This window comes from Cucumis melo, chromosome 10, assembly GCF_025177605.1.
Source record: "Cucumis melo cultivar AY chromosome 10, USDA_Cmelo_AY_1.0, whole genome shotgun sequence".
Lineage (NCBI taxonomy): Eukaryota > Viridiplantae > Streptophyta > Magnoliopsida > Cucurbitales > Cucurbitaceae > Cucumis > Cucumis melo.
The window spans coordinates 5,585,415-5,599,259 of NC_066866.1; the positions used below are offsets into that span (position 1 = coordinate 5,585,415).

A 13,845-nucleotide genomic window follows, 5' to 3' on the forward strand; every position below is an offset into this window, starting at 1 on the left:
ATCAATAGTCTACATTTTGACTGTCTAGTTTGCACCGATATATTCTCATTTTCTATCTTAAACTTTACCTTCCAATAATGAATTAAAAATATTTTTTTATGTTTTTTCTAGAAAAAATAATATTAGCATCGATGACTCAACAGGTGTACTTGGGTGAAAGCCTTATAGTAAAATGTTATTCACTACTTTGATCATGCCTCTCTTTTTTTTGGTATTCTTGGTTCTCTAGTATGGTTCCGTATGGTATGTTATTCGCTACTCTAACTATTTTTTTTTTCTTTTCAGGATAATCAAGCTTCTCTGTTCTTAGGATATTCTTTCTTATCACACCATCAACTTAACATCGATACAACTCGTTTGTATTTATTAGCATGTCTTCCAACTCCTTAGATCCAATTGGTTGGGTGTCTCTATAATTGATTCTTGTGATAGTTGGTCAAGATATTTGTCAATCGGTTTGGATGTTTTTTATCCTTCTACCATTCTTAAGGCTAAAATGGAAGAATTTGTTAGTTTCATGTAAGAGAGAGAGAGAGAAAAAAGGTGTATGAATTGATTTCTTTTTTATTATAAGAGCAATATTTAGGTGCCGAGAGTGTGATGTATCTTAAAATTTTCAATTTAGATCCTTAACATGTCCTTTTCAATACAAATTATTGATTGAATCCAAAAACTTTTTGATTGAACTAATGTTTGGACTGTATGAACTTTGACCCCGTATTAGACAACTTGAGGTTCATCAAAAAAACCATCTGACAATGATATAAATAACTCATTTATATTTTAAAGAATTTAATATTTCTTCCAAGATGCATCAATTTGTATGGAATCTACATAGACATGTGTTCTCCCAATGTACCTACCTAATTTCCTTTATACAAATAAGTGATATTGCGAGTAATTTGTACCTCTTAAAGAAAAAAGGTATGATTATTCCAAATGAATTATGCTTTACTTCCACGATTTTTTCGATAGGTATAAGAGAATATTACGGTCCCCAAAAGAACCACCACCGTAACAATAACAATAATAAATAACAATATGTTTTATAAAAGAATTGAATGGCAATATCTCAAGTTCTTGCAATCCTTTCCAAGTCAAATAATTTTGAATTTGACAATATAAAAATATGTCAAATATAATATTGAATTATAGTTATTTTGTTAAGAATTTGTATTCTTAATTAAAAAGGCATATAGAATACTAATTGAATTACACCAAATTATATGTATACATGTAGCTAAAATATTTAACTCAAATCTAAATGTTCTAGCAACCAAAATGTCCATGGTTCGAATGTTTGAATCTTTCGTTTGTTGTACTAAAGACCACACGAACTTGCGTATATGTATAAAGAAAATACCAGAATAAAAATAATGATAATGAAAGTATATTATAGAATGTATGGAGGGATTAGGGAGTCGATAGCGATTAGCGAAAATCGAAAGCAAAATGTACAAAGAAGAACAAACTAACTCATACCCAATCCACAAAATTAGGAGCAAACAAGAAATGAAACAGTAACCTTCAAACAGAAATCAATCAATCAAATTCAAAACGCAAAATCAATTCCAATCCTAATCCAACCATCCACTTTTCCCTCAAAATTCTACCTAAAACCAAGGAATCTCCATCCCGTTTCCACCACCAATCCCATCAATTATGTTAATCCTTAAGCACACATCGTTAATGGCCGCCACTTTCCATTCCCACAACCCTTTCTTCTTTTCCTCCTCTTCGCCCCACAAAAACCTCCCTTTTTGGCTGCGCTCCATTTCCTCCGGCCGCCGCAATTCCCTTGCCGGGCCTCCTCAACTGCCGGGAGGCGGAGTTAGAGATTCAGTGATTTACGGTGGTGGTGGAGTTGGGTGGTGGACGTTAGCACCACGCCCTCGACTCGTGCACGATATCATTAAGGGCCCTCCTAAAATTTTAGGGTTTCGTAGCGGATATAAATGTTTATCGATTGGGTCTAAAAGGTCCAATTCCAATTCGTCCGAAAAACGAGGAGGGGTTTTCGGGTCAGGATCAGGTTCTGATTCTGTTTCTCCTCCATCTGCCGGCTCTGAATTTGTGGCTGATATGGGTTCTGAGAGCAAGGATCATAACAATGTCTGGTTCCAAAATGACTTCCATAACCAGACTCCGTCGCCATTAACGCACCAACATGAACCACAACGTTCCAAATTACTCACATTGCCCACCATTTTGACGCTTGCCCGTGTGGTTGCTGTTCCGATATTTGTTTGCAGTATGTTTCATAATTCTGTCTTCTTTGTTAATCGTAATTGTGTTTGTTTTTATCATCTGATTGAATTGCGATCGATGAATGCTGTTGCGTGTTTTGATTTGTATTTGGCTTGACATGGATTCCGATCAAATGTATAGAGCTTTTGGGTTGTTATCTTTGGATTTGTATTGGAAATCGACGATATCAATTCTTGTTTGTGGTTTATGCTAACGGTTGTTAAAGGGGTTTCATCTGTAATGCTTTACGTTTTGTTGGAAGGAGAAGTTTTTGTTTATTTTGTGTAAATAGGGTTAGTTTCACCGCTTAACGAACATTGCTAATCTTTGCTTTAGTTTTCTTGTCATTGGACAAATTTCTGTGCTGCGACTGCTTATGCACTAATGATTTTATAGCTTGTTATTATGCAAATTCTTCCATTGTCATATCATTTGATTATTACTGTGGAATCCAAGGACTTATGGTGGCAGCATGTGATTAAAATTAGACTGTTGCATCACGGATAACTGAATTTGTTCCCTAAATTGTCTCTGAAAAACTACCGGCGGATTTCAAGTCGAATGCATTTAGTTGTGAAAAAGTGTCATTCTAGTGCATTTGATTTTAATAATAATAATAGAAAAGGAAAACACATGTTTCTGTTATTAATCTTCTATGTTGATGATTTGTTTGTTCATTTTGAAATCGCTTTTCTCTAGTTTGAAGAAATCAAAGTAAAAGCTAATTTTAGTGCACTTGAATTTAATCATAACAACATGTGCTTCTGTTATTAGCCTTCTACGTTGACAACTGGTGGGGAACGACTGCGACAACTAGTATATTTATTGCTGCAGCAGTTACAGATTGGCTTGATGGTTATATTGCTCGAAAGGTATGTTCTTCATATGCTTGAACCTTGGAAGACTCGTGTTGAATATCCTTTCATAGCTGTTTCAATCAGTTTGGTCCTAATTTGTAAATGCAATTATCAGATGAGGTTAGGTTCTGCTTTTGGTGCGTTTCTTGATCCAGTAGCTGATAAGGTTGGTCCTTCTACTTTGTTTGATCTAATTGAAAGAAATTGAATCAATCTTGTTAATTTCAGTTATGGTTCAAACATTCTTAACCAACTAATATTCCTTTACTACAGCTTATGGTTGCTGCCACGCTGATCTTACTCTGCACACAACCTTTAGAGGTTTCTGTGTTTGGTCACATTCCTTGGCTTCTGACTCTACCTTCAATAGCAATTATTGGCAGGGAGGTATTTTGTTTGCCTTGTCTGCACCTCTTTGGAAAATTCCAGGCTTTTTTTCTTCCCACTACTTTCTTGAAACATCTTTAACTTGTTTAGATTTTGTTGTTCTTTTGTTAAACCTTCGAATTAAAAATGTATTTTAAGACCCATTTGGTAACCATTGTTTTCATTTTTGGGTTTGCATTAGCCAATTTTTTGTTATTAGAATTTGACTAAAAATTCTATCGTTTACTTAGGAGAGATGAAAACATGATTAGAAATTGTGAGAAAACAAATACAGTAGTTCTTTTTATAATATCTGTGAGGGTCAGCTTTCGCGCATTTCAATTAATTTCATAGGACAACCCACCTAACCCTACTATATTCGGATGCTAAGTAACTCCTAAGAAATTAATTCCTAGGTATGTGGCCACATGTATTGAACCTAGTTATTGAGATTATTTTCAAAAACCATAAACTAAAAAGATAAGGTCCTTTGTATTTTCCATTTTTATAATTAAGCTTATAAACATTAATTTCACCTGTAAACTTCTTTTTTTATCATCTACTTCCTACCAATGATTGACCAAGTTAATTTTTTTTAAAACAAAATAGTAGTTCTTAAATACTTGTTTTTATTTTTGAAAATTAGCTTAGAATTTTTTTTACTATAGATAGAAGAAAACCATAGTAAGAAATTGAGAGGAAATAGACTTTATTTTCGAAAACAAAAACAAAAAATCAAATGATTACCAAAGGGGGCTTAATTTGTTATCAAATCGTGCCTTTTGCCCCTTATGCATATCAGATGTGGCACACGTTGATATTGTGCCTGCTTTTCTTTTTCCCTTCTTTCTTCCTACTTTTGTGTATTTGATTCATTTTCTTAATTTTGAATTTGTAATGGATATCTTATGATTGCTTTGCAATTTATTTATAGATAACCATGTCTGCAGTTAGAGAATGGGCTGCTTCCCAGAATAGTAAGCTTTTAGAGGTTTGTATATACCAAAATGAAAACCAATTCAGTTTGTTTTACTTGATGAAGCTTTTAACTTGAACTTAACATGTTGAGAAACAGGCTGTGGCCGTAAATAATTTGGGTAAGTGGAAAACAGCGACACAGATGATTGCGCTGACCACCCTTCTGGCTAGTCGAGACAGCAGGTTCGTTGTTTTTTTTCCACAACATAGACAACACTAGAAACTTGAATAAAACCCCTCAAATTTTTTTCTAAATATACATTAACCACACCACCCGCAAAACTAATCATTTTGTCTTTTTGTTCTGTTAGTCTTGGAGGATCTGGAATTGTAGTAGCAACTGGCGTCGTCTTGTTGTACATATCAGCTTGGCTTGCTGTGTGGTCACTATTTGTTTATTCTCGTAAAATATCGAAAGTGTTGCTTCGCTAGCATAACCCAACCCCGACCTTTCGAATTCTCTTCATTTTTGTTGGACAACACATGAAACAGCTAGGTTTATCTATCTCATTGCCAAAATTGACTGATTGCTTGATCTCTTAGTGGTGATGCCCAAAATTTAGAGATTGTTGAAGCCATTTTCCAATGTGACTTTGCAATTTGTGTGGAGGGTTTCTCTTAAGAAGACAGCACAGCCATGGTTAACTGACCTGCAGAAGGCTGGATGTTTGGAATGAGGTCTTGATGTAACTAAAATTTTACTAACTACCCTTTTTTCTTTTAAAAAAAGAGTAATTATAAAGTCGCCCTATGTCTCATGCTCATTGATATTCAAATTCAATCTCTTGAAACTTCTTGTCAATGCTGAGATAGACCTGAAAATTTTCAGGGGTGCTGAGTTTTCAAGTTTTGTAGATATATATATATATATATATAAGTATATTTTTATATTAAATTTATTTGAACTACTTTGATGTAGTAGAACTCATATTGAACTCGTGGATTGAATTGATATTTTATTTGTTTAGAAGATGTGGTATCCAATTGAAAAAAGGTTTTCACATAGCAAGGGTGCACCTCTCTTTTTATGCAGTTTCCAATGATTTTTTCTTTAAAAAAAAATTAACATTGTTTTTTCTTAGGATTGCAGGGAGATGCTGCATTCAAGTATTGTTTGCTTACAAATGTTTACAGAACAATTTTTTTTTTGTTTTATTTAATTACGGATTGAATGACCAAGCAACATTTAAAATAATTTGAAAGTAATGATGGAAGATTAAATTAAAAGTTTAGTTTTTGAATTTTCAACTTTGTTTTTATTTATTCTGTGAATGGTTCTTAAATTTTTAATATTTTATTCATACATGTTTGAATGTTTAATTTTGATACTTTAGATCTAAAAGTAAGGGTTTGAATTTAATAGGGTATTTTTACGTATGATAATATGATAAAATGGATTAAAATATTTATAAATTATAGTTGTATTTTAGAAAAAAAATTGTAATTTTTATTATAATTTTTCTATCTATTAAACATAAGATTATAAAATTATATTTTATTTTTAATAGTTCACTCAATGTTTATAAGTTTAAATATATCCATACGTTTAAGGGGATGGGTTAGGACTTGTTTGGTATAGAATTTAGATTTTATTTTATGTTTTTGAAAAATTTGGATTTTGTTTTTGAAATATCCAAACAGTACAAATCTGGAAAAAACTTTTGTATGCTTTCATTATTTCTAAAATTCGAATTTTACATTCTAAAGAATAAAGTTATATTAAATATATACAAAACATTTAAACATACAATATATCACATTATAAACGCAATTAGGATATAATTTAGTATCTTAAAATTTAGTCTTTAGGTGAGATAAAACAATAGAAAATAATTTTGTTAGGGATTATTTATGAAAGTTGTTAAATTATAGTCTATATACGAAGTTTTATAAAATTATAGGTTAAAATTTAACTTTTTAATGATTTAGCCAAATTTTTTAAAAATAAATAAATTACATTCATTTTATAACTTTATGATTTATAGATATACAATTTAAAACACAAACATGTTTTTTAAAACTATAATCCAATTTGTGAATCAACACCATAATCCAATTTTTGAATCAACACCATAATCCAATTTTTGAATCAACACCACACATCGGAAAACATAAAATACAATTATGTTATCATTGAATTCCTTGTTTTTAAATTTATGTTTTCGAATTTATCTATCAAATAGATCCTTACAGTTATAATATATATTTTTAAAATTCAATGGTCTATTAGACACAAAGTTATAGATTTTAAAAATTAAGAATTAAACTGTGTAACTTAATCAATAATTTTGTTGAAATTCAAGTTAAGCAAAATAACTTTTATCTAATTGATGTACAAATAGTATATCAAGTTCACAAATTTAAAAAGAAAAAAAAAGTAAAATAAAGAAAAAAGCAATAGCAAGCCCATACTATGTAGATACCTTCAACATTCCTTATGTTGTAGGACGACAGGAAACAACAATTAAGAAAAAAAATAAAAGATGGCTCATCTCTGGTGTGTTAGTCCAAAGAAACCGTTATTCAATTTTAATCTTTACTTTCAATAAATTTAAAACAAAATATAGAAACTAAAATGAAATAGAACTAAAATTACATTAGATTTATTTTTGTTTTTGCCAAAAACTGAACCAAACTTGGCTTTTCAACTTACAATTTAGAAACCAAACAAGTTCCCTTTATTTGTAAAAATACATTTCAAATAAAACAAAATTTGGTTGGAATTAGACCAATTCAGTTTGGTACTTTCTAAGAAAAATTAAAAAAAAGGTACAATGATCTAAGAGGTTCCTTTATTTGTTAAATGTTACACATGAAGCTATCTGATTACAAGCAGCAACAGCCACACGTGACAGCACGTGGGGGACCCTATGCTGTTGTGGCTTTCACAAACGGCTCTGCACAAGAAAAAAAAAAAAAAAGAATAAAACGATATAATAATAACTTCAACCAATTCCTGGAATTTATCTAAGCTTGTTTTCTTTCCATTCCCATGATTCAATTTTTCAATAGTTGTTGGGACCCGATTAGCTTTAGAAAAATTTCATCCATTCACTGATGGGGATTTCAAATAGTGAGATGTTTTCCTAATGTTGTTTTCTATGATCGAATTTAACCCAAAACATATGTTTAACCCATGTGGGTAAAAGTGAATGGGGGTCTAAGTAATGAAGTGCTCTCCAATCTTGACTTCCATAATTGAATTTAACCCATATGCATGATACTATTAAATCGTGGTGAATCGTTAATTGACTCAAAAAGTTTAGATTCAAAGGTGAAATATTATATCGATATTTTAAAAGTTTAGATTGATAGGCAAAAATAAATTTAATATTATATCGATATTTTAACAATTATCATACAAAATTTCTATGTTGGAGAATTACTCGAATGGTCAAAACAGGCCTCTTACGTTAAAAATCTGCAACTACCTTTATTTATAACATATAGCTAAAGTGCAAGGATGTTTGCCCTAACATTTATATGTTTGATAGTTAAGGTGTATGGAAGTTTGTAACATTCATATATGTCTGATAGTTAAGGTGTATGCAAGTTGGCTCTAACATTTATAGATAAAAGAAAAGAAGAACATTTGGGAATATTAGAGAGAATTACCAAGAATCGCTTCTTATAACTATCAACATGTTCCTGTGGATCGCGCCTTGTTTGTTGGTACCCTTTGATCTTGTTCATCTCCTAAGCAATAGAAAGTGAGCAAATATCATAGAAACACTATGTTAAGACGCAATTAACCTCTGTGACACCCCATCTGTAGATAATAATTTAGAGCTTGGTGTTTCAAATAGGATGGCAAGCCAAACACCCACAACAAAGACAAGTGATAAAGTTGCACTTGATTTGGTTTAGGTTTAGATTTAGCATTGGTTAGGTGACTTACTTAGATTTTTAAATAATTAATGTAGTTCTCGATGTTAAACCAAAAGCCGAACTAACACGCTTACATCCCCTTGTGCCCAAATGCAATGATCTTAGCTTGCTTCTAGTCTGGTCTAATATTATACATTTTACTATAACTAATAGAGATCAAATACCATTTTAGTCCCTTGTAATTAGCTTTCATTTCAGTTTAGTTCCTATGCTTTCAAATGTTGAATTGTAGTTCTTGTAATTTCATAAATCTTACAACTAGTCCCTAATGCAGGTATTTCCTACATAATATATCAAAATCATTATGACCGTCCTCCCATAGCTCTTGATTCCACCATTCACTAGTCATATGATAGAGGAAGAGTGAATTCAACAATTTCTTAAAGATCAGAAAGATATTTTCAGTACCTCAATCCAAGCAGCCAGTTTTGGCCTGCCAGCAGTGATGTCATACGTTTTTACTTCCAATAAGAACGGCCGAAACCTTTCAATAAACGGAGCATAAGCTATATCCACCTGGGAGTCAAGAAAAATTATGCAATATATGATTTTTGGTATTTCATCCATTGATGTTTTCTTTGATAGAAGAGGTTTACATTAATTTTAAGGTGGGGAAAGAAATCAATTTATACCTTTAATCTTTGGGATTTGTCTCACCTAAAATTCTGAACTAATAATTTTATCAATTTTATAATTTTATCAATTAGAACTCTAAAGTTTCCTAAGCGAATCAATTTAAACTCTATGTTAGGGTTTCGTTCTACTACCATTAAGGCATGATATTTTACATGGGTATAAGACTAAATTTACTTGATATTAGAGAGAAATGTTGGAATCAAATAGATACGGTAGAGGCTTCTCATAATATACGAGTAGTTTTTCTCAGTTTTCCTCTAGTTTCTGACTTATTTATGTTAGATTGTCCTTTTTTCTTTCATTTTGTTTCTGTTTCTGTTTTTTCTTTTTCTTTTTTGTTGTATACATTGGTAGATAGGACTTTGAAAAAATAATGGTTGTTTGATTTTAAAGGGACACAAATGGAAATAGTTCTGAAATTTAAGGTTGAAACTAATACAATTATTGGTTTGGCTTTTTAATCCTTTGTTTTTTCTCCCAATTTTAAGTATTGATAAAAATACCACAAGTTTGGGAAAAAACACTAATATCAATATAATAAGAAAGGATTTTTTTATTCATCTAAATGGTTTTTTGTGAGTTTTTCTAAGCAACCATGGCTTTTATAGAAATATAAGATACTAATATGTTATCAATATCGGCATCTCTATAAAATTTCCATCAACTCATCATCAATCTCAACTCAAAGCTGGTAGATGAACCTTGATTAGATCTGTGCCAAGTGGAAAGCCAGTATATTATTTGTCTCTCTTCGAGGCTCTGAGTTTAGTGTGTAAGAGTATTGAAAAGTACATGAGAGATTTCTTGTGGGAAGAGTTGGACAAATGTCAAGGTTCCCATTTGGTTAGTTGGGAGGCAGTGGGGCATCCTGCAAGTTTGGAGGGTTTAGGATCGGTAATATAAGAACAATCTGCAACAGAACCTTGTTCGCAAAATGGCTCTAGCGCTTTTCTCTTGAATCCGATTCTTTATGGCATAGGATTATTGTGAATGAGCTTGGCACCCATCCTTTCGAATGGACAATGAAAGGGGTTAAAGGCACACACCGAAGTCCTTGGAAGAATATCTCTTTTGAGTTTCCAACCTTTTCTCGATTTCTTTGTTGCTTTGTGGGGGATGGGTAAGCATACATATTTTTTGGAGGATCAGCGGGTGGGGGAGAATTCCCTTTGTTCTTTATTTCCACATCTTTATCATTTATCCTCGGTTAAAAATTGTAAGATTTTGAATCTTTTGGTCAGGTCGGAGAATCTCATGTCTTTTTCTTTTGGGTTTCGTCATAATTTGACCCATAGGAAAATGATGGATGTTGCCTCTCTTCTTTCCTTGATCGAGGGGTGTAGCTTTAGGAAGGGGAGAAGGAATGCTCAATTTTTGAATCCTAATCCAAGTCAGTGTTATGTGTAAATCCTTCCTTATTTTGTTGTTGGATCCCTTCCCTCCTAGGGAATCTATTTTTCATGAGGTCTAGAGGACTAGGGTTCCTAAGAAAGTCAGGTTCTTTATCTAGCAAGTCTTGCTTGGTTGGGTTAACACTATTGACAAGCTTGTTAGGAGGAAGACTTCGCTTGTTGGGCCTTTTTGCTGCTTGTTTTGTTGGAAGGTGAAAAAAGACCTTGATAATCTTTTTTTGGAGCTCTTTCTTATAGGAGTTTGGTGTTAGCTTTGCTCCATAAGAGCGTTAGGGCGATGATCGAGGAGTTCATCCTCCATCCGCCCTTTAGAGACAAAGGGTTTTTTATGGCTTGGTAGGTGTGTGCTATTATTTGGGATATTTGGGGTGAGAGGAATGATAAGAGCATTGTGAGATTTGGACTTTGGTTAGATTTCACGTATCCCTCTGTGCTTCAATTTTGAAAACCTCTTGTAATTATTCCATGGGTAACATTTTACTCGGTTAGTCCCCTTCTTTTAGTTGGGGTGTTTTGGTGGGCTAGTTTTTTATATGTCCCTATATTCTTTCATTTTTTCTCAATGAAAGTTGTTTCTATAGAAAAATCAACATCAAACCTCAACAATAAATGACGTAAAGTCTGACCTACCATAAAAAGTAAACATTGTTACTTACCAGACTAAACTGGCCTAGGAAAAATGGACCATCTCCATATTTTGAAAGAGCAGATTCGATGTAGTCAAATGCCACATCTGAGAAAAGATAAAGACATCATTCAACAGTTTTTTTTGTTAAAAACAACATGGAAGAGGAAGAAGCTGCCAATATCTTACCAGCTTCATTTCCATCTCCTTTAAATGAAGAAACCACAGATCCAGTGAAAGAATTCACGTAGTTTATCAACTCTTCAGCAAACTCTCTCTTTCCTGGCTCCTATATATTAAGATTTAGGACGCTTCATTTGAACATTTAATTCAAGCTGATGAGGCATCAAACAAAAAAGTTATTCTGGATACTTACATCAGGAAATAATGAAGGGCCTTCAAAATTGCTGTCAATATATTTAATTAAGTCAAGACTCTCTCCTTTGACTTCATTATTATGTTCAAGAGCTGGAACCTGCCCAAGTCAAAAACATCAAAGAGGAAATAGATAGCAGCTCAATTGTATTTAACAATGGACCTACTCCTCTTAGTGACCATTTTTCTTGTCTTTTCTTTTTTGTTTTTTCACCTGAAGTTTTTGTCACTCACTTCTAGCTCAGCTTTTTTCTAAAATTGAAAACTCGCACTAGAGCAAGAGGAGCAAAGAAGAATGGGGGGAGGGAGAGGGAGGCAATTGCCTCCTAGGTTTGTTTTAGATGCAAGAATACTTATAAACGAATTATGATTTAGAAGTTCTTTCTAATATCCCCTTAAGTATATAAGTATATAAGTTTGAATGTAAAATTTTGCCCCTTCATGAAAATGTCGAACTCCCCCTTACCACCATCAAAGTGACATAACTAGGCATCAAAATTCTTTCTTCTTCACAGCAAATAAAACGTAATTGTTGTTATTTGACTACCATAAATACAATTCATGTATACAGAAAATCTTTACCTTATTAGGTGGGTAAACTTTTTCCTTGTACCATGAAGGCCTATCTTGTAGATTTATGGGAACCAATTGTATCTTATTCTGCAAACCCTGCTCCAAAACAATATTATGAACTTGAAAAATTGAAGTCAAGGAGAACAATATTGATGTCCAAAACATGTCAAAGGAAACAAACCTGCTATGAAAACAGAACAAAACAAAACATGCTTAAAATCGGTGGAAGTTATTGGGCGAGTGAGAGAAATAACCTTACAGTTCCGAGTAATCCACACACGCTGTGCATAAGGGCATGTATAAGATATGTAAAGCCTACAATTGTTGAAGACAAATAGCAGCATTATCAGCATCACATAGGCATTCAAACAAAATACTGGCATGTTGCTTGTATATATAATAAGGAATTCTCATGTGATAGAGTGAATGTTAAGAATATATATGAATCAACTTATAAGTTTAGATTTGGTGATGCTTAAACATGTTTGTGTTTTTTTTGGAAAGGAGCAATGTAAAGCTATAGTGGTGAACTTGAGGGAACTTCTACACCAAGTCACAACCGTATTAACTATATAGCATCAAACAATCTACAAAAGGGGATCTCTTTTCCTTGAAAAAAATTCTTCTATTTCTCTCTTGCCATAAATACCATCAAAAGGCTTGTACAAAATTTTCCCAAACATGTTATATGATATCAAGACATGATCTCCAGAGTTCGAAGCGCTACAATGTCATTTCATCTCCAATTGATGTTACATTTACTTGTTGAGAATCACATATTAGATTAGCATCGATATTCGAGCAAGTGTTAGAAGATTACATTTAAAGAGGAAAATTGAACCGACCAACCTCGTTGTTCCATCGAAGATAGGAGGTGGTTCTGAAACTGAAGTGAGGGCTGGAGGAAGAACTTCCTGAAAAGCTCTTTCACACAAAACACAAAAAAGTGAAAATACAGAAAGAAACTTTAAAACAAATCACTAATATAAATTCAACCTCCAACTAAATGTTTCTTTGTCCAAACACACACACACACACACACATATGAATATAATTTCAACCTAAATTTTTGCTTATGTCATTCATAAGTTTCAAGACATCGATATAAAAATTAAATCTGTAAGAACATTGAAATATCAAAATAGAAACAAATGTAATTTGCCTACTTCTTCTAGAATCCGTCAAAACGATCGTTGAACTCAAATTGTACATTTAGAAACTTTGCAGCAGAATCCTAATCCTCGATTCCATCAAAATTCTTCTACCTTCCAACATTCAATTTCCATGCATCTATACTCGAAGAAATTAAAATTTGAAAGAAACTAGAAATAACCTAAACTTTAAACTCGCTAGTTCCTTCTCGCAGAAAGAATTTCATTATAAGTATAACACACCTCCATTTTCGCGTACAGAAAGCAAAGAAAGAAAGGGAAGAAGGTAACATACTGAGCAGCCATTTTCACTGCAATTAGAGCTCTAGCTCTTCTTCTAGATGTTCGTTTTTGAAGTTTGAGAGGAGAAAGAATGATGCTGGAGAAGCAGAATCTGGTGGTTGAAGAGGGAATACAGTAAGCAGAGATATCTGAGGAAGACGAAGAGTGGGAGAAGCCGATGGTGCTGCCCAGTGTCAAAGTTGCCATAATTGTCAAATAAATTGGATTAAGCACAGAATACTAAAATAAAATAATATATATATATATATATAAAAAAAAGCACGAGCTTCACATATGAATGTAACCAATGGTCCGAATTTTTCCAAACCTTCTTGTGGGTCAGGACACGTTTGTTAAACCGTAACGAAAATTGGTGTAGTTATAATAAAAATTTATCTATCAAAAAATTGGTACGAGTTTAAATTAATTGAATTATAGTACCTGTAACCATCTAA

At 32.6% G+C, this 13,845-nt stretch overlaps 2 protein-coding genes across 3 annotated transcripts; one reads left to right on the forward strand and one right to left on the reverse strand.

The window, feature by feature from the left end:
* Positions 1 to 1,386: 1,386 nt before the first annotated feature.
* LOC103488733 (CDP-diacylglycerol--glycerol-3-phosphate 3-phosphatidyltransferase 2) lies at positions 1,387 to 5,451 on the forward strand. The gene is made up of 7 exons (XM_008447606.3): positions 1,387 to 2,251; positions 3,022 to 3,119; positions 3,220 to 3,270; positions 3,378 to 3,491; positions 4,405 to 4,461; positions 4,546 to 4,631; positions 4,760 to 5,451. Exons 1-7 carry the CDS (start codon positions 1,663 to 1,665, stop codon positions 4,878 to 4,880), a joined length of 1,116 nt encoding a protein of 371 aa, XP_008445828.1. The 5' UTR covers positions 1,387 to 1,662; the 3' UTR covers positions 4,881 to 5,451.
* A 1,573-nt stretch (positions 5,452 to 7,024) lies between these two features.
* LOC103488732 (protein IN2-1 homolog B) lies at positions 7,025 to 13,636 on the reverse strand. Of its 2 annotated transcripts, none has more exons than XM_008447605.3 (10): positions 13,404 to 13,636; positions 12,807 to 12,881; positions 12,212 to 12,272; positions 11,967 to 12,053; positions 11,386 to 11,484; positions 11,199 to 11,298; positions 11,041 to 11,117; positions 8,745 to 8,852; positions 8,064 to 8,144; positions 7,025 to 7,345 (listed from the first exon to the last, which is right to left on the reverse strand). In XM_008447605.3, the coding sequence occupies exons 1-10, from the start codon at positions 13,595 to 13,597 to the stop codon at positions 7,334 to 7,336; spliced, it is 894 nt and encodes a 297-aa protein (XP_008445827.2). In that variant the 5' UTR covers positions 13,598 to 13,636; the 3' UTR covers positions 7,025 to 7,333. The 2 variants fall into 2 exon arrangements, with proteins under 2 accessions (XP_008445827.2, XP_050947304.1); XM_051091347.1 differs by lacking the exon at positions 7,025 to 7,345 and adding an exon at positions 7,429 to 7,947 and having other exon boundaries at positions 7,991 to 8,144.
* Between the last annotated feature and the right edge of the window lie 209 nt (positions 13,637 to 13,845).

Coding starts and splice junctions, on each gene's coding strand:
- LOC103488733 (XM_008447606.3), top strand. CDS start 1,663: ATGTTAATCCTTAAGCACACATCGTTAATGGCCGCCACTTTCCATTCC. Junction 3,120..3,219: donor ATGGTTATATTGCTCGAAAG/GTATGTTCTTCA, acceptor TGCAATTATCAG/ATGAGGTTAGGTTCTGCTTT. Junction 3,492..4,404: donor TAGCAATTATTGGCAGGGAG/GTATTTTGTTTG, acceptor ATTTATTTATAG/ATAACCATGTCTGCAGTTAG.
- LOC103488732 (XM_051091347.1), bottom strand. CDS start 13,597: ATGGCAACTTTGACACTGGGCAGCACCATCGGCTTCTCCCACTCTTCG. Junction 12,882..13,403: donor GCAGTGAAAATGGCTGCTCA/GTATGTTACCTT, acceptor TTTGTGTGAAAG/AGCTTTTCAGGAAGTTCTTC. Junction 11,299..11,385: donor GCCCTTCATTATTTCCTGAT/GTAAGTATCCAG, acceptor CTTAATATATAG/GAGCCAGGAAAGAGAGAGTT.